Genomic DNA, 19,053 nt, shown 5'->3' with positions numbered 1-19,053 from the left:
GAAGTTTTGATTAATCTTTTTCGTAGAGTTTTCATCAAACCATTATTTGTTTTCCTGGTGACGTCCTTAACTCCTGCTAGAATATCCTACCACTCGAATAGCACTCTTATTTTTGCGGGAAAAAAACAAAGAATGGGGTTACATTTGATTTGGATTCTGCGGATGTTTTGAACATATTTTATTGACAATATATCAAAAGGATTGGACACAAGTTCCAAAAACTTGGATAGTCCTCTCCCATACATAAAATCTCAATAGCCATGCAATATTTAATTATTTACAAAGGTTTACAATTTACAATAATATACATGAGCAAAGAAGAACAAAAACAATAGCTAGTATATTGCGAAAAATCTAATTGAGTGCGCAGGAAAAATGAAAATTCTGTTGGTCCAAAACTTGACATTCCAGCCTTCTGTTGATATATTAAGTTCCAGTATTATTGGAAATAAAAATTTTTCGATGCTGTATGTGTTTTGGTTCATAAACATAAATGCGCTGCTTCAGTGTCGTTTGAACACACCATTTCCTTGTTTACACTCCAAATACGCCCCGGCCCGTCTTTTTCATTGTATATGTTTTCGCTAAATTCACAAGGTTTTTTCCTGTGTATTCTATATAAATGAGTGGATTGTTTTTAGATGTACGATACTTGTTCAGCGGGAATAAACCCGGAGTCTCCGTACTGTAATAATGTGACCCGTCCCGAGGGTCGGATTCTGACCCACGTGATGCTGGCGTGATTCAGACCCAAACGAAGCCACGCCTCCGGAGGTAGCTGTACAGCTCTGGAAAAAAATTCAGAGAATTGTAAAATTCAACACGTATTTATAAAGACTTTTTTGTCCAAAAAGTTGTATAGATTAAAAAATATATTGATAGGAAATTTGACCAAAAATGATTTTGCTTACCTGCAGACGAAGTAACGAATAATATTAGCGTGACAGACGAGGATTTCGTAACTGTCTGACATTTGTGTGGGATCAGCTCGGTAAAAATATTTCCTGAACGCAGCCTCCAAGCGAATTCCTTCATCATAAAACTTTTAAAAAAACAAAAAAAAATGTTTACGTCAACTGACAGATATATATTTTTTAGCTCAAGAATAGTTTTTGCCGTTATATACAAATATAAATGAAATGTATAAGCACCCCCCCCCAATCCTGAATCAATGCATTCGAATATAAATTATGTCGGACATATTGAATCACCTTCTTTTCCGGCCTCCACTTCCCTATCGCCGGCTCTGGTGGGATTGGAAGTCCCTCACACAATAACGGGTCCTCCTGCCGCGGTACCCCCGGGAGGTACCGGTGAATTATATCCGCCGTCCTCACCGCCCTGGTCAGTGTAGAGGATGTCAGTGTCGTGACTGGAAAGTTTAGAGCCTTCAGTCTCCTTCCACAGAATTCAGCCTGAGTTTGACCTATTATATATTTTCATTTATTTTTAAATTTCAAAAAGTAAAAAATTAATATATATTTATGTTTGCCATTGACTAAAAACCAGCTGCTCCTTGTATCGATACAATTACTTATAAAGAAAAAAAAACTGTTTTTTTTTCAAACGATTTAAATAAACATTTCCTGTACTCTTTTTGAAACTAACATCTCTGCAGCATAACTCAAAAATGAAAAACTGAGGGCCCAATATTGGACCGGGAAAAGGCACACTAACGAGCTTATTCGAATCGCCTATACATTAAACATTACCGATGGATTGCGCTTTAAGTGTTGACCCCCCCCCCCCCTTTTTTTTTAACGTAGATAGATCACTGTAGATAGCTAATGGAATTGGTACATGCAGCAAGCATGAGAACCTTTGTCATCTTTAGAATTAGTTGGATTATTTAAGCAAAGGCTCACTACAATTATCTTATCAATATTACATGTATTATATACCAAGCTTTGTTAACACTCTCTTGGTATCGTCTTTTTCTATTGTCGTCTGCCCGTGTCGGATTAGGAGGAGGTGGCGGGTAGCTGTAGGTTTCCTGTATCCCGAGGTGTCCAAGTCAGCAACGAAGTCCGAAGTCAGCGAAAGAGAAGAGAAGTTTTCTACCCCTCTCCTACAAAATATTGAATACGGGCATATAGAAGTCCTTTTAAACTTCATAATAGAACTTTGAATTTTTAATCCAAAGTCAGCAATTTGAAAACAATTCTTAAAGAATTTTAATGTATGTAGTTGTCAATTATTACTTTATTTTGTATCACAGTCAGACAAACAAAACAGTCAAACCGACCTTTTTTTTTAGTTCTAACTAGAGGATGTTAGCTTTAGTGTAACTAAATCTTGTCAATAATTTCTTTAAATTGTTGTATACATTTATATACATGTACATGTACCTGTCCCAATTATGATCCCATTTCACACTTGGTTCAAAGTTCGTCGTCCAGGCTGCATACACAACATTTTCTTTCTGTGTCAACCACAAGGCCACTCCCACTCCTAGTGTACCCCCAAAGATTCTCAGGTGATGTGACAGGTGCATGTTGTCATTCCTTAGACGGTCAAATTTACAGCTATAACTTGAAGGTCATTTAAAAGGTTAAAAAGTAGAACAATTCGACACCGGAGGGAATGTGGTTTTGGTCGCCAGTGTTTGGCAATGACGATTTATTATAGAACGCTTGAAAAGTGGGAGGGTATATATAGTGATTGAGATGTCCCTCCGTCCGTCTAGCTGTATGTCCTTCCGTCTGTCTGCACGTCCGTCTGTTACGTTTTGGCTACATATATATGTTTATTCACCAATCAAGGGCCCACGGGGGGCATGAACAGATTATTACAATATGACAATATTGATTACAATTCTATATTATACGAGGGTTGATCCAAAAGTTCGTGGAATTTCTTTCTAAAATTTTATCGTGATTTGATGAAAGCAAACAACAGGCATATTCATAATAAAGAGTCATAATGCATTAATATTGGAAAATTTCACTATTTTCCAATTACCAATGAGGTCACACAAGCTTTTTGAAAATGAATAGTTGTGAAACCCGGAGACTTGTAATGTCAAGTTAGATATGTCACGTCACCTTATAGATGCAACTCGCCCTAATGTCCAATTTGAATTCGTAATTCTACAAAATGTTGTCTTTTTCTCTATTTTTTTTTTCCTCAAAAAAGCCTGGGTATCTCTTGCACCAACTACTATCATTTTTCACTCATATTTCAAATTACTACCCATCTTTCTATATGATGTTCCAATGATGTTCCAATTTCAGCAGCAATGTCAAAAACTGTACGGCAGCCGACAACGTCCATTAACGCTTTTAACTTGTGTAGGGGGATAAATACTTAAAACAGAGCCTCCAAAAAGCGACCACACCTTTAATCGACGTCCATGGCAGTTCTATTTTCTTAAATTTCTTATGCCATCGAAAAACCAGTAATTTAATGTATGTTTCCCAAGCCTTTGTCAATAATATACGCGTTTAAGATAGAGTGATCACAAAACGTATTTGACCTTTGACATTTCAACAACTAATAAAGATGAACAATAAATAATCAATTAATAAACTAAATATCCTGTAAAATCAGTGAAACTTTCACACAAAGGTTTATAAAAGATCAAGCAATCATAATAATGACACAATTTTCGTTTTATATACAACATAAGGCGGTTTAATCCTCATTTCACGTATTAAGAATTAAAATGAAAATAATCACATGGTTTCCAAATAACCGTTTCTATGGCAACTGCCATAGAGTTCCTATCAAAGATATTTTAACTGTTTTTCAATTTAAAATTTTCATCAAGTGTCTATATTTTCATTTGTAATTTTCTTCCACTGGTATATAAAATATGAAAAAATTCCACGAACTTTTGGATCAACCCTCGTAGATGTATAATGTAACATGACTAGTGATTAGGTTTGACATTGAGAAGTGCATCATCACACTTGATCAAAAGCATAGAAAACCATAGGATGATAAAAAGAAAACACAATTAAATAGAAATGATAGATATAAGGTAATTAAAAAAAATTTTTTGTAGTAATGGCAGTACTCTGATATATAACTAGTGCATCTTGAATACAAAGGGCACCAGGGGATGATACCTCTACGCAGCCAGACTGGCAAACCTGTACCCTAAGTATTGAAGATGGTCATTCAAAAAAAATTGTTTAAGTATTATCAGAAATAGTAATTTCAATTAATAAGTACTTAGCATATAATTAAGGACATACGCAAGGTACCTTACCTACTGATAATTTTTCAAGATATTTTAAATTTAAACTTATAATAACATTACATGTTCTTAGACGAAAAATCTGCATGCGTTACCAGAGGTTTTGAAAAGATATCAAATAATGAATATTTTAGCATTATTCAAAGAAAAATTTATAAAAATTACAATACATAAATTCCAGATATTTTTCCATCAAAATTTGTTTGAGAAGAGGTGTACAAATCCATATATAGACATAAAAAGTATTGCACACAGGTCCTTCAATTAGTGGAACTCTTCAACTCCATGGAAGAACCCAATAAAGTTCAAACTACTAGTATGTTGCGTATGACCTTAAGAACTACATGGGGTACCCACTGCCATTATATTCATATGGCCACGGAAGGCGGCCATATGAATATAATGGTCTCTCATATGAATATATAATGGCAGTGTCATGTTTTGCTATGGGAAACCCAAAATATGTGTCGCTTCAAAGAGTAAAATATGAGGTCACAATGGCATTATGTAATAAAGATTCTCTGACAGTCTCATCTAATTTCACTCAGTGGTATAAGAGGAGTTACGGATAAGAGATGGGTACCCCAAAGCGCAACAGACGGACGGACATCTCGATTACTAGACATGTATACCCTCCGGCCTCCCGCTTTTTTCAAGCGGGAGGTATAAAAATATGCAAGTATCACACGGTAAAATTTTGAGATGGGGGCGTAAATAAATAGAGAAATAAATCGAGAAAACCAATGGGACGTAAATAAAAAGAGAAACTAGAGGTACTGTGAGCAATGAGCTCACTAAAGAGATATGGATATAATGGCAGTGTCCATGTTTTGCTCTGGAAAATCCAAAATATATGTCATTTAGTGAGCTCATTGCTCACAGTACCTCTAGTTTTTTCTTAAAAAGAAAAATAAGTCACGTCAGGTGCCTGTGCTCTGGCCGTCCATCCAAATTTTTTTCAGGATATAATAAAAACTAGAGGTATTGTGAGCAATGAGCTCACTAAATGATACCCCCCGTCCCATATGTATATTGCTCTGTTTTGAAAATCCAAAATATATGTCAGATCAAAAAGTAAAATAGGAGGTGCACAATGGCAATATGTAATAAAGATTCTGTGAAAGTTTCATTAAATTTCCTTCAGTGGTATGAGAGGAGTTGCGGATAAGAGATGGGTACCCAAAATCGTAACAGACGGACGGACGGACAGACGGAAGGACGGACGGACGGACAGACGGACGGACGGACAGACGTACAGACGGACGGAAATACCGATTACTATATACCCTCCCGCTTTTTAAGCGGGGGGTATAACTATGAATTTTGGGATGTATTTGACTGACACGTATCCTTGCACTTTCATCAAGTAAACTTTACGCTTGATACTTTTAAATGTAGAAATATTGTTTTGTATTATTGAAAAAATTGAAAATTAAACTTTAAACAAGTCTCTTCACCTGAGAAAACAGTTCTTTACTTTTTGTTATACATAATGCAATAAATATAATTTTTTTGAAATCTACACTACCCCATAATACTGTTTCAGTTTTTTTTGGCTCTGGACGTGATTTTCTTTTTTCCTATATATTTCTATGTAAAAAATTATACCCACTTCCCCCGTACCTTATAATTAGGTAATTTACACTACCCCAGAATGCTTCCAAAAGCTTCAGTGGTATATAAGAAGATTTTCAAAGATTTTTCCTATATATTTCTATATAAAACTTTGATTCCCCATTGTGGCCCCGTTCCCCTGGGGGTCATTATTTGAAAAATTTAGAATCTACACTATACCAGGATGCTTCCAACTCCTCTCATACCACTGGTTTTTGAAATTTTTCAAACTTTCCTATATATTTTATATAAAATTTTGCCATTGTGGCCCCTCCTATTTTAACAATTTTTGACTACCCCAGGATGCTTTCATATATTTTTCAGCTTTACTGGCCCAGTGGTTCTTGAAAACATTTTCAAAGATTTTTTCATATATTTCTATGTAAAACTTTGATTCCCCATTGTGGCCCCGCCCTTCCCCCGGGGGTCATGTTTTGAACAATTTAGAATCTACACTATACCAGGATGCTTCCACATAAGTTTCAGCTTTTTTTTTCTTGAGAAGAAGATTTTCAAAATTTTTCCTATATATTTCTATATAAAACTTTGCTTCCCCATTGTGGCCCCGCCCATCCAATGATTTTTTTCAGACCAGAGAGCTTCCATAGATCTGCAGTGGTTCTAATAAAAACTTTTTATGAATTTTTTGTCTGTATTTGACTCCCCTTGACACGTATCCTTGCACTTTCATCAAGTAAACTTTACGCTTGATACTTTTAAATGTAGAAATATTGTTTTGTATTATTGAAAAAATTGAAAATTATACTTTAAAAAAGCAAAGTAGAAAATTAAACTAAGATATTTTGAACTACAGGTACGGTGAGAAATGAGCTCACTAAAGACATTCCCTGCCTCCCATATAGTTATAATGGCAAAGTCCATGTTTTGCAGTGGGAGACCCGAAATAAGTGTCAGATCAAAAAGTAAATTAGGAGGTGCCCAATGATATTTTGTATGTTACGCTTTGGGGTACCCATCTCTCATCGGCAACTTTTCCTATACCACTTAATGAAATTTAATGTGACTTTCAAAGACTCTTTGTTATATAGTGCCATTGTGCACCTTGTATTTTACTTTTTGATCGGACTTGTATTTTGAGATTCCCAAAGCAAAGCATGGACACACCATTCTGTTATAATATTGAAGGGTACCCATCTCTTATCTACAACTCCTTCCATATCAATGAATAAAATTTGAGTGTACTTCCACAGATTCTTTATTACATCATGCCATTGTGACCTATTTTACTTTTTGATCTGACACCTATTTCAGATCTCCCAGAACAAAACGTTGGACTTTGCCATTATAACCATATGGGGAGGGGGTATCATTCATTGAGCTCAATGCTTACTGTACTTCTAGTTTCCTATGTATTCTATGGAGATAAACAAGTTCACTTAAAATTGAGCAAACTGATTCACAAACACATTTGCTTATGCTTAGTCTTACACAGGAGTAAGATTGGGTCTGAGAAATTGTTTTCAAGCTTATAAACCACTACATAAATACAGTGTATTATTTTACATGAATGTTTTTATTATTTAAAAAAATGTCAGTTCTGGAACCCCTGACACTGTGAGGGATTAAACCTATTGTTAAAACAAATTTTGCTCAGTGTTGCAATTAACTTCCTTTTGAGAAAAAGAAAAGAAAAATACATAAAAATTGCATTCTTTTAATCATGATTTTTTTTTAAATGAAAAATAATATCACAGTATATATTACTTAATATACTCTTCCTTCAAACATGATAATATAAAAGGCATACAATATTCAAAATGGATTTTTATAAAATACACTTTGATCTCAAAATTCCTTTCTTTTTAAAAATAAACAAACTACCCCAGTTTGGTTAATATCAGGTAAACATTTATAATGAATCACTAATTGAACAACATCATTCTCAGGCATCCAGGCAGAGCATCATCAAAATCACAGGGTGTTGGTAAAGGGGGGCTAGGCTTGCAGCCAGTGAGGGAATGATTGACAGACACAGGAGGAATATGTCCTCCTGATTCCAGAAAGTGTTCCTTCCTCCATGAGGCTACCCTATATCAAGAATTCATGCCAAACTCGGAGTTAAGTCTGTCTAAATCATGATTATCACAAGCGTCATATAGGTCTGGTCTCCCTAACAGAGAGACTGCCATTCTTAGTGTACTCCAGATGTTCTTAGACATGACGACCTGTGGGTCCTTCATTCCATGTTGACTTTTCTTCTGCATGTTAAGCGCTGTTAAAAAATGCTCCACTGCCTCACTGTAAACAGGAAAATTATACAACACTTCATTTAACAAAAAAAAGAAAATCTACAGAGTAAATGTTAAATACATTTACACATTATTTGATGTCTATTTTTAAAATACATAAACATTACAATTTGAAGTAAGGATCACAATATACATGTATCTATACTTACGTATGGACCCCCAGGTTAATACAGGCAATGCCTAGGTTATAGCGTGATCGGATATACCCTGGGGAGATCTGTAAGGCATGGTGATAGGCCTCCACCGCCTCTTCACTGCGATTACCATTAGCCAGGGTAGCACCAAGCTTGTTCCAAAGCAAGGCATCCTGAAATAATTTTTTTCCTCAAGAGTTTAATCTTTATTATTTCAGCATGCAAGACACTATACAATTGATGTGAAAGTGTACATATCATGGACAAATGATAAATGATTAAATGCATGTACAACTGAACATGAATTTCAAAATGCATTGCAAATGTAAAGAAGAAGAACTTTAAAGTAATTCCGGTGGGTCTCTAGAGAGAAGTTTAGTACATACCTCAGGTCTGACCTGCAGGGCTGCGGAGAAACAGTCCACTGCTTTGTCATACTCCCCACTAAGGTTAAACAACACTCCCAGGCCACTCTAAAATCAAAGAATTGAGACTTAACCAAAAATTACTTCTTTTTATCTTTAGGTTAAACAAAGACACTGGGATAGACAAGTATACTGATAATAACTTTTGATTTTCATTTTAGACAAAACATTTGATACAGTACCTGTACATCTGCATCAATTTCTCCATTTTTCATCAGACGGGCTGCCTCAATAAATAAATCTTTAACTTCATTGTGCTCAGTACTGAAAATTATCAAAGCACAAGTGTTACTACAGACATGTGAAGTATAAAGAAACATCAAGTCATATGCATTTTAAAAATCAGTATACAAATTAAAATATGATGTATTTATTCATTAACAAGATTGAAGAGGTCCAAGTGACAATTGAACAATTATTTAATAAACTGATAGAACAGATATGTAACTCAGAAACATGATAAATAGGTTGATCATGGATCTACAAAATAGTAATTGGTGATCTACAACAACACGGAGAGTAGATTTCATTATCTGTACATGTAAACATTACATATATCTATATTCCCACCAACCCCTCCCAATCAATACAATAGTGCTTTGGCATGAATCTGACAACTTGGAAGAAGCATCCTTACTCTTTAAAACTATGCACTTAGTATGTCTGCTAAATATATAGGGGAGAGAAAAAAATTTAAAAGAATTTATGTTTTCACTATACATGTATAATCAATACAGCCTTGACTTAACTGCAGAACCTCTGATCCTAGGGCTTTGAATTTCAAAATTTTGGAATAATGATCAAATCATGCCAATATTTTGACTGCTTAATGTACAGGAGTGAAGAAGACAAACCAATAAATTCACACTTGAGCTCAAATGTTGTCATCTTCATTCATGTCCCTAAAACCTAGAGACTAAATCATTTTTCCCCACAACTTGCCAAATTTACAGTGACAAATGTCCCATACCTTGAAATATATGAGGTAATTTTGGGGGCTGTGTCCACTTCTCCTGGGACTAGGTGGGAGTAGGCTGGATTTTTCTTGAGCCAGGTTTTCAGGGAGTGACAGGCATGTGCAGCTAGGGATTCGTTGGTATAGCTGGTGGCCAGAGCCATAAGAGCAGTCAAATTGTTACCATCCAGTTCCAAGCACCTGTTTTAAATATTTATGTACACAATTTATATACATGTACATGAAGATTCAAACAATGTCTTCATTATTTACAAGGCTGATAATTTGCCAGTAAATATGCAATATATTACCTGTAACATAAATATATTCTTTTTTGAAGTTAATTCTGCTATGTATGTTTTACATTTAGTAAGGATTCAGAGGTGTGCTCTATACAAGATATACTGGGGTATGTCTTACTTTTTAAGTGCAGCAATGGCAGCTGGTTCCTGCTCATTTTCTGCCTGTGTTGTCCCTAAATACTGCCAAGCCTTCAACAAGAAAAAAAATCTCTCTAAAAGGATCAAATATTTTATCATGTGTATAATTTCACAAGTTATGTCTTTTGACAATTTTAATGCATGTATCATAAAATACCAGAGCATTCTGGTTGTCTTTCTGTACAGCGGCTTCAAACAGTAAGACAGCATTTGGAATGTCTCCTTCTTTTAACTTCTCCAGACCAGCTTGGAATGGGTCAGGATGATCAATTAATGGATTCTCGTCTTCAAACTCATAAACCTTAGTAAAGAATAAAACTTGTAAACCTTAGTAGAGAATAATACATGTACAAGTAAACCTTAGTAAAGAATTAAATTCGTGAACCTTGGTAAAGAATAAAACTTGTAAACCTTAGTAAAAAATAAAACTCATAAACCTTAGTAAAGAATAAAACTTGTAAACCATAGTAATGAATAAACTCATAAACCTTAGTAAAGAATAAAACTAATAAACCTTAGTAAAGAATAAAACTTGTAAATCTAATAGTAACAAATAAAACTCATAAATCATGGTAAAGAAAAAAAAATTATAATCCTTACTTCAAAATTAAATTTGTAAGTTTTACTCAAAGATTAAAACTCATACACCTTAGTAACAAATTTAAATCCTAACCACAAGTACAATATTCCATCAAAAACTGCAGTTACAAATAAACCTTAGTAACAAACTTGTAAACCTTTGTAACAAGTTAAACTTGTAAATCTTAGAAACAAGTTAAACTTGTAAACCATAGTAAAAAGTTAAACTCGTACAACCTAGTAGCAAATCAAATTTAAACACACCTTATCTGTGTGTTCTGAATAAACAAATCTGATTTTCTTATCCTGATAGACAAAAAATGTTTGTCAAGAAACTCTGAAAATTGAAAAGTTGGGTTTTTCAAAATGTATTTTATGGCCATTTTGCTTTCCTGAGTAGGATAGAAGAGTCAAAGGATAAAATTAGAAAGATCACACCTAAATCAAGAAAGTTGGCATGTACAATAACACTGTGAAAATATTACTCTGTTATTTTGATAAGATCTTTGTACATATGTATATCTGAAAAGAGACTTTGGTACCTTATAAGGATCTGATTCCTCAAATTCTGTCAACCAAGGATGCCCATCATCTGTGGTTCTAAAAAAATATGTACTAGTATATGCAAGCTTCAACCAAAATATGTTTTAAATTTCAATTAAAGACTTAAATGTCTCAAAGAGTACTATTTGTGCATACTGAAGTATTATGCAACGATCACTGGTTTTATCAATTCATAACTCACTTGTCAACTTCCTCCCAGTGTTTCTGTAATTTTTCCCAGAAGTCCTCATCAGATGTTTCTCTGTTTCCTGTCATCTCTGCAAACTCCTCCTCCCACTGATCAACCAATGAGTGTCCAGGCTCCAACTGTCAATCATAATTAAAAATATATATGTAACCCTGGTCAATATGATGACCAATTTCTTCTTCATATATATCATATGTATCAATTCTTTTATCATTAAAATTTTTTACATGATAAAATTTAGTTCACCATCAATATATTCATCACAATTTAGCAAATAAAAAGCAAGCATATCAAAATTTGTTAAAAAGTGCAGAGGGAATTCAATATTAAGCACAAACCAGAAGTCTCTGTCGAGACTGTAGCTCTACTGGTTTATACTTCATACAAAGAAATAGAAATGTAGCAGTTGGGACTTGAAAATTTAAAACAGCAATAAAAAGAAAAATGATCCTTGCCGCTTATCAAAATAAAAAAAACGATGCACAGTATTATGTATCTTAGTATAGTCTACTTGTGTGCCAAGTTATATTGAAATCGGAACAAAACTGAAGGAGGAGTAGCGTTTTGAAAGAATTTCACACAAATTTCTATTCTTCGTAACCATGGCAACAACGTTCATCAAAATCAAAAACCGATGCACAGAATTATGTATCTTAGTGTACTCTACTTGTGTGTTAAGTTATATTGAAATCGGAACAAAACTGTAGCATTTTGAAAGAATTTCACAGAAATTTCTATTTTCAGTAACCATGGCAACACTGTTCATCGAAATCAAAAACCCATGCACAGGATTATGTATCTTAGTGTAGTCTACTTGTGTGCCCCGTTATATTGAAATCGGACCAAAACTGTAGGAGGAGTAGCATTTTGAAAGAATTTCACAGAAATTTATATTTTTAGTAACCATGGCAACACCGTTCATCGAATTCAAAAACTGATGCACAGAATTATGTATCTTAGTGTAGTTTACTTGTGTGCCAAGTTATACTGAAATCAGACCAAAACTGTAGGAGGAGTAGCATTTTGAAAGAATTTCACAGCAAATTTCTATTTTTAGTAACCACGGCAACACCGTTCATCGAAATCAAAAACCGATGCACAGAATTATGTATCTTAGTATAGTTTACTTGTGTGCCAAGTTATATTGAAATCGGACCAAAACTGTAGGAGGAGTAGCATTTTGAAAGAATTTCACAGAAATTTCTATTTTTAGTAACCACGGCAACACCGTTCATCTAAATCAAAAACCGATGCACAGAATTATGTATCTTAGTGTAGTTTACTTGTGTGCCAAGTTATATTGAAATCGGACCAAAACTGTAGGAGTAGCAGCATTTTGAAAAATTGTTTACAGACAGACAGACAGACGGACGGACGGACAACAGACGCATTACTATCGCATAAGCTCTTCTGGTCTCTGACCAGTAGAGCTAAAAATCCGAAAAAATTCATATGATGTGCTGAAATATATCACCCGACTTAAATTGCCCTGAATGCTCAACAGTGGAAAAACTTGTTTGCTAAACACACACTCTGAAGAAATCACACCTCTGGTTCACAATTTCAATTTTATACCAAACAAAAATCAAATATAAAACCAGTGGGTAAAATTCAATACAAAAGAGTATCCTTTACAGTAAAACTCAACTGAATTTTTAAAATAACTTGTACTTACAATCCCCATGTTAATTCTGCATTAGATAGCTATATCTCAGTTTCAATGTATAGCTTTAAGTTTGCTTTTCATATACAATTGTACTAAATATTCAAAATTTATCACATAACAAACATTTACATGTATTCTCTCTAGAACTACTTCAAAAGATGATTAACTCATGTTATCTGGTTCCTAACAGATCAACAATTGGTGCTATGCTATTTAGTGCATGGTGCTATGCTAATCCACTATACAGTGCTACACTTCTAGCCACAGGAGGATTGAGGGGTGTGATACCTGGGGGTTAGCGGAGAATTCCTGAGCCCAGTCCTCGGCCCTATCCTCAGGACTTTTCTCTATCACTTCATTATCCCGGATTACTATCTCCCCATCCCCAATTTTCTTCACAAACTTCAGGAACTGACAAAATAAAGCTTCAGTTCAATTACTGTGTTTGAGAAGTCTGACCATTACATGTAACCTTTATATTTAGCGACTTTGATACATACTACAATGCACTAAATGCATGAATACCATTAATAAATCATACATGACACAGATGTGTGTTGAGCTAATTCTTGATTACACCAACTAATCCATACCCTGTGATTATTCTAAATTTTGAATAATCTAATTTACCGTATGTACATGTACAGTATATTTGAATAAGTTCTAACACTCATAATAAGTTGCCAAAGAAAAATATCTTTTAGAAATTATACATCTGCAAATTTTAACCCCTGTATGGTACACCAGTTTCTCATATAAAAGATCTTATAGTTTAATCTACATGTTAATGGAGGACTCCAAAATGTGCAATGAACCATTCATTATACTTGTACCAGGTATATGACATGTTTCATGCAAGCATAAAGTAGTTGTGATACAGAAAGCTGATGGGAGAAAGACACAGAGGGACATCTACATGTATATTACAATATGTAACTATCAGTGTATAGTTACCTCAGAGTTGGCCAGTTTAGGGTCTGACACATTATTCAGGAGATCTTTAGCAGTTTTTGCCAGATCATCATCTTGAGCAGAATATTCATCTATCCATTTAGTATCATCTAACACCTCTTTCTCATATTCTTCTGTCCTGTGAACAATTAAAATGATAACTTACACATACATTATTGTATAAAAATTACACTTTTACACCAATTGGACACTTAAAATTTGCACATCTTTATCATACTTTGGGAATTAGCTTAAATTTTCCAATTTCAATTAAGAGGAGCAAAGAATACACAACACATATATTGCATCTTTTGTATGACACTGAGAACTGACCAGGGTCTGTGTTCTGTGTGATCGAGGTACTCCTCGGCCCACTTTAGATCCCCGGCTGGGTGGGGGAGCACCTGCTGTGATTTCTGGTCTAGGAATTCCCCCGACCAATCTGGCCCCATGGGCTCTTTGTTACTCGATAAGAACTCGTCAGCCCATTTTTCATTGGATGCCAGTTCTAGAATTCCTGGAGCTGTTGAAAATAGACAAATTTATTAAAATTGTAAATATGATACATGTTGAATTTTTTTTTTCAATTTTCCTTCAAAAAGAATACAGGCAATAAGTAAAATTCACATATATCAGAGAAGTGTCTGCTATACTTACAATAAAGGGACATAGGGAATATGCAATTTAGATTGAACCTCACCTCATACAAAACAAGAGGCCCATGGGCCACATCACTCACCTGAGCACTGTGGCTAGGAAAAAGTTGAAATTGGTTTATTATTGAAAAGTTTAAATCCAAAAGTAAACCTTTGAACTGTTATGGTTTTGCTATTCTTGAGAAGATGATTTTTAAAGAATTTTCCTATATATTTCTATGTAAAACTTTGGTCGGCCATTGTGGCCCCACCCTACCCCTGGGGGTCATGATTTGAACAAACTTGAATCACAACTACCTGAGGATGCTTCCATATAAATATGATCAATTGTGGCTTTGTTATTCTTGAGAAGAAGATTTTTAAAGAATTATCCTATATATTTCTACGTAAAGCTTTGGTCCGCCATTGTGGCCCCACCCTAACCCCAGGGGTCATGATTTGAACAAATTTGAATCTACACTACCTGAGGATGCTTCCATATAAATATGATCAATGATGGCTTTGTTATTCTTGAGAAGAAGATTTTTAAAGAATTTTCCTATATCAGGGTTGCAAATAACATTTAAACCTTAGGGGCCATGTGGGCCCCCAACTTCACAAATTTTACTAGCCCACATTGATATTATGGGGCCCACAATTTTTTTTTTTTCACTTTTTAAAAAAATCTTTTCATATTAAAATATTAGAAAAAAACTTTATTGTCCATAGTATTTCATTATTTATTTTCAAATTTTTCCTGCAGACTTTGACACTACTAAATGTATGAAATTCCATGTTATCATTCAATTCAAATTTACTTCTTTTGATTTCAGTTGTTTCGGGGCATGTATTTTGAATTAGGCTTAAAAAAATGTTTGATTCCATAAAAACCAAGGGTCGGTATGTCAGGTTTTTTTAGTTTATAAATGATACGGCCAAACATCCCTGGACTGAATTGAGCAGGTGTTGTATTTACAGTGGACACCAAAAATGGCTGTCCAGCAGCAGAAAACGAACTTCAAAAAGTTGTTGGGGGAATTCTTGTTACAATAATTAATACTCTTTAAATTTAAGGTAAATGTTGACTAGGTTATTATTTTATATCTCAAATAAAGCTACAATTAATATTTGTTGAAAAATGGAATCAGCTGAATGATCAAACACAGAAAAATCCGTCTAGGATATGAAAACGAAAGTACATTGAATAGTAGAACCAAACTACGATCTGATTCTGGAAAAGGTCCTGTAAATTCTTACTCGCCATGTGGGTGATAACATTCTCAAAAGCTGGTCGCCCACAGGAAAATTTACTCGCATTTGCGAGTGGGCGAGTGGTTATTTGCAACCCTGTATATATTTCTATGTAAAACTTTGGTCGGCCCTACCCACGGGGTTCATGATTTGAACAAACTTGAATCTACACTACCTGAGGATGCTTCCATATAAATATGATCAATTATGGCTTTGTTATTCTTGAGAAGAAGATTTTTAAAGAATTTTCCTATATATTTCTATGTAAAATTTTGGTCGGCCATTGTGGCCCCGCCCTACCCCCAGGGGTCATGATTTGAACAAACTTAAATCTACACTACCTGAGGATGTTTCTCCATAAGTTTCATCTTTCCTGGCACAGTGGTTCTTGAGAAGAAGATTTTGAAAATATACCACCAAATTTTCATTAATTCCCAATTATCTCCCCTTGGAAAAGGACGTGGCCCTTCATTTGAACAAACTTGAATCCCCTTCACCTAAGGAGGCCTTGTGGCAAGTTTGGTTGAAATTGGCCCTGCGGTTCTTGAGAAGAAGTCGAAAATGTGAAAAGTTTACAGACAGACGGACAGACAGACAGACGCCGGACAAAAGGTGAGCTAAAAACAGTATAAAAACAGTATAAAGGTATGGGGGAAATGGCCAACTTTGCATACCATTCGTATATCATAACTTTCAGTACATATGAGATTTTAGAATACCACAGATACTATTGGACAGCAAGTATATTTTGAGTATATTTGTTTTGATTCAATTTTAATTTTTAACTTTTCGTCCATCTAACCATGTGCACTTATCAGGTAAATTTCCTCATTTCTTGTCTGTTTTAACTATAAACCAATACTGTCATTAAAATAAACCTGAATGGAACATGCCTGTATTTAATGTTAAATATAAAATTCTAAATCTGTGTCTTTATTAACACAGCATTCACCTCTCTGTGGAGCGTGCCTGTATTCCTGTTCCTCTATCTCTCTCATCTCCTGTAACAGGCTCCCCATGTGGAACGTCTGTGGTGCCATGTTTATCCTCTGTCCTGTCAGAAACTCATCCACTAACTGTAACAGCATTTATTGGATTCATTTTAAAATGATTTAAGATGATGCCTGGTATGACTTGACATCTCATTACATAAAGCCCATTGAGCACAAATGTGTATGTTTTCTTTTCTTAACCAATAATTAACTAATATATTTCAATCAGAGTCAAGATTGTGCTTTGTTTCTTTTAAACCTTATTTTTAATTTCTTAGAAAAATATTACATTAAATTATTTGTAAATGTACATTTTCATTGCCTTTTAAGAAATCATTCCAGAAAAATTGAACTTTTCTGTTGTACCCTTCATAAAGAAATACACACCTCTCGTTCAGTAGCCTCTTGAATTGGTCGCCCATGCTAAAACAATCATTAAAAACAATGTGTATTAATTCGGTCAATGTAAGTTTACACACTATCTGAATTCAATGAGATAACTTTTATACAAGAATATCAGTTTAATTTTTTTTTTAATTGATCTTAAAACTGTAAAAATGAACAATTGTAATAAAATTTTCAGTTTATTTCTTGAATCCAAAGTGATCCTAAATCTTACCACAAGACCTTGATTCTGTCTTTGTCCATGAAGAAATCCTTCCTACAAAAAGAAGGCATTAGACCACTGTAGTGTTAGATGGAAACGGCTAACGCAATATAGAGTGATTTAAGTGCTCAACATCAGAAACACACAAGGCTGCATGAAGTAGTTTTAGACACAAAATTAGAAGAACTGTTTAAGTTACCTTTGTTCTCGGTGAGGAATTCACATTTTTAAATTAACATATCATTCATCATTACACATGTATCAGATACATGTAATAATTATACTATGGTTTCATTCAATTAAACGGGAAGCAAATTTCATTGTTTTGGTGAAAATACACATTTGTTAAATTCTTTATTTATGGATATCTACCATGGCCTATCATATTATGAGTAAAATCTTTTAAAAGTCAATTAATTTTGTGGGCCTGGTTCATCTGCAAAAACAAGAGTTGGTGTTTTACAAATTATGACGATAGCATAATTGTTTATCTATCTATTCTTTTTAAGTATTAACAACATAAATCTTGAATGCCTAAAAAGGCTGCTGTTCTACCTGTCTCCTTGCTTTGTCTTGGGTGTAGTGAGATGTCAGTTTCATCAGGGAATTGGTCCCACCACACTCCCCTTCAACCAGATTTCTCATTGCCATGTTTACAACTAAGTTTTATCTACAAAAAACAAGATAATTTTTAATGTTCAGCCTTGTATTTTTCAATTTTTCTTTGCTAAGACATAATCTATGGCAATCTAGTCCACATTGTCTCAAGCCACAGTTCGGAGTCCACATATTGCTCTCCCCTACCCTTGGCTGCTTGATCACATAAACTGTATTTACGCTTCTGTTCTGTGACGTCATGTTAAGCAAATGACAATATTTGTTTCCGTCTCAATTGAAATCAACATTTACATCATCAGCATGATCAGTACAGAAAAACATTTCGTAAACTGCAATTGGGTATTGAAAGGTCGCGACAAAGTTCATTTTCCGACTATGCTTTACTCGCATTGGTCAATATTTTAATGAAGAACAAAATAGTCTCTTCTTATTCAACCACAGCCGAAATGGGAGAGGATCGTACATTTTAGCCGTGGTTTGTGACGATGTCTAGTCCATTAACTATTTCTAACCATGTTATATAATGATGTAGCTTTTGATAGCTACCTAGGTATTCAAACCTATTTGTATTTTAAGTAGCTTATTCTACCTACTATACTCTGTCCCACCATGTTACTGTAAGCACTTTTCGCATAATATCTCAAAATATATAAATACCTTAGCCTTCAACCCAGTTCCGATCGGTAGATCATTTTTTTTCCAACCTTCCTCCATTTATCCGAACCTTCGAGGTCAACCAGTGTACACACACGGCGGCAAATTCAAAGTCTACGGGGATTTAACATGGTAAACTCGTCCATTAGCGTCTAGATTACGGGGCCGGGAACCAGTTTTCGAAGGGAGTAGTCGTTCTTTGCACAGTAAATTTCCAAAAAATCTTTAAAAATTATAGGAATTAATTTAAATTGCTTTTATTGATAATATAACTTTCACTTTGAATTAAAATAAATTTTAACAGCATTTA

At 34.4% G+C, this 19,053-nt stretch overlaps 2 protein-coding genes across 3 annotated transcripts; both read right to left on the bottom strand.

Moving 5' to 3' along the window:
* Window positions 1-144: 144 nt before the first annotated feature.
* Window positions 145-2,497, bottom strand: LOC134251412 (serine/threonine-protein phosphatase PGAM5, mitochondrial-like). The gene is made up of 5 exons (XM_062733820.1): window positions 2,349-2,497; window positions 1,902-2,068; window positions 1,212-1,426; window positions 912-1,042; window positions 145-788 (listed from the first exon to the last, which is right to left on the bottom strand). The coding sequence occupies exons 1-5, from the start codon at window positions 2,492-2,494 to the stop codon at window positions 638-640; spliced, it is 810 nt and encodes a 269-aa protein (XP_062589804.1). The 5' UTR covers window positions 2,495-2,497; the 3' UTR covers window positions 145-637.
* A 4,865-nt stretch (window positions 2,498-7,362) lies between these two features.
* On the bottom strand, window positions 7,363-18,162 carry LOC134251447 (peroxisomal targeting signal 1 receptor-like). Of its 2 annotated transcripts, XM_062733867.1 has the most exons (16): window positions 18,027-18,162; window positions 17,484-17,525; window positions 17,252-17,287; window positions 16,825-16,948; window positions 14,320-14,509; window positions 13,990-14,125; window positions 13,324-13,446; window positions 11,364-11,488; window positions 11,161-11,218; window positions 10,197-10,340; window positions 10,020-10,090; window positions 9,615-9,800; window positions 8,827-8,908; window positions 8,606-8,692; window positions 8,235-8,392; window positions 7,363-8,074 (listed from the first exon to the last, which is right to left on the bottom strand). In XM_062733867.1, the coding sequence occupies exons 1-16, from the start codon at window positions 18,120-18,122 to the stop codon at window positions 7,870-7,872; spliced, it is 1,863 nt and encodes a 620-aa protein (XP_062589851.1). In that variant the 5' UTR covers window positions 18,123-18,162; the 3' UTR covers window positions 7,363-7,869. The 2 variants fall into 2 exon arrangements, with proteins under 2 accessions (XP_062589851.1, XP_062589853.1); XM_062733869.1 differs by lacking the exon at window positions 13,324-13,446.
* Window positions 18,163-19,053: the final 891 nt, after the last annotated feature.

Source organism: Saccostrea cucullata, unplaced genomic scaffold, assembly GCF_032062105.1.
Source record: "Saccostrea cucullata isolate Sc308-1 unplaced genomic scaffold, CSIRO_AGI_Scuc_v1 ctg65, whole genome shotgun sequence".
NCBI lineage: Eukaryota > Metazoa > Mollusca > Bivalvia > Ostreida > Ostreidae > Saccostrea > Saccostrea cuccullata.
Note: the sequence above shows the minus strand (reverse complement) of the source record. Positions and strands in the feature narration are given on the sequence as shown.